This window comes from Macroventuria anomochaeta, assembly GCF_010093625.1.
Source record: "Macroventuria anomochaeta strain CBS 525.71 unplaced genomic scaffold BU25scaffold_10, whole genome shotgun sequence".
In the NCBI taxonomy this organism is placed as follows: Eukaryota; Fungi; Ascomycota; class Dothideomycetes; order Pleosporales; family Didymellaceae; genus Macroventuria; species Macroventuria anomochaeta.
In genome coordinates this window covers 289,166-290,120 of record NW_022985371.1, presented here as the reverse complement: position 1 = coordinate 290,120, position 955 = coordinate 289,166, and the positions used below count along the sequence as shown (strand labels likewise).

General features: G+C 55.4%; 1 protein-coding gene across 1 annotated transcript; it reads right to left on the bottom strand.

The window, feature by feature from the left end:
* Positions 1 to 209: 209 nt before the first annotated feature.
* Positions 210 to 494, bottom strand: BU25DRAFT_317371 (DNase I-like protein; the record flags this gene model as incomplete). Its single annotated transcript, XM_033702212.1, has 1 exon — positions 210 to 494. A coding segment is annotated over one exon (285 nt), but the record flags the coding sequence as incomplete, so codon positions are not given.
* Positions 495 to 955: the final 461 nt, after the last annotated feature.

Genomic DNA, 955 nt, shown 5'->3' with positions numbered 1-955 from the left:
AGCTGATGTTCCAAGACATGGTGGTCTCCCTGGAGGAGCTGCTTGGAGTCTTCTGCAGAGGGAGCAGGAAGGCTTTCCAGACTGGATAGGAGATTGCTGTCTGTAATGGCTGCTGACAGAGTACTGGCAAAGAGGCTCCAGTCTGCCTTCTTGGTGTTGAACCTGGGTGTCTGGGCAGGAGGAGTGGTGCTGGGTCTGGATGGAGCCTGGATGGCAAAGAGGATGCCATGGTGGTCAGAGCCAATGCTGGGAAGGACTTGCCAGTCTTCCACCCTAGAAGCCAGGTCCTGGGAGACAAAGGACAGGTCCAGCACACTCTCTCTGCTCATGTTGGACCGGAAAAAGGTGCCAGTGCCAGGGGTGTTGAGCAGCTCCAGGTGCTGGGACTCAATCCACTCCACAAAGGAGTCTGCTCCTGGAGAGACAGCAAGGCACTGAGGCTCCCACCAAGGGTGGTGAGTGTTGAAGTCTCCAAGCAGAAGGGAGCCATGGGGAGGTGTGCTGGGGAGGAGAAGCCTCTCAATGGTGTAAAGGGAAGCGCCTTGCTGGTCATGCTCATTGTAGAGGTTGATGAGGTTGAGGTTGAAGTGCTTGCTGGTGACACAGACTGCCAAACAGTCAGGGTCAGGTGGGAAGTCCTGGATGGGGTTGATCTGTGCCTGCAGAGAGCGGGAGGCATAGATGAGGACCCTTGGTCTGAGAGAGGGGAGTGGTAGAGTAGGGAGGATCTGGGTGTAGGAGGAGTGGTTCACAGACCTGGTGTCTGAGAAGTCAGGAGGGGTCTGCTGTGAAGGAACAAGCCAGGGCTCTTGCACAATGACAAGGTCAATGGCCATCTCCACAGCCACCTGGAGAGCGCTTTCTGTAGCCTGCACACTCTTGTTCAGGTTGATTTGCAGGATCCTGAGGTTGTTGTTGTCTACCATTGCATAGTGCTGGGTGCATTTTGCTCATG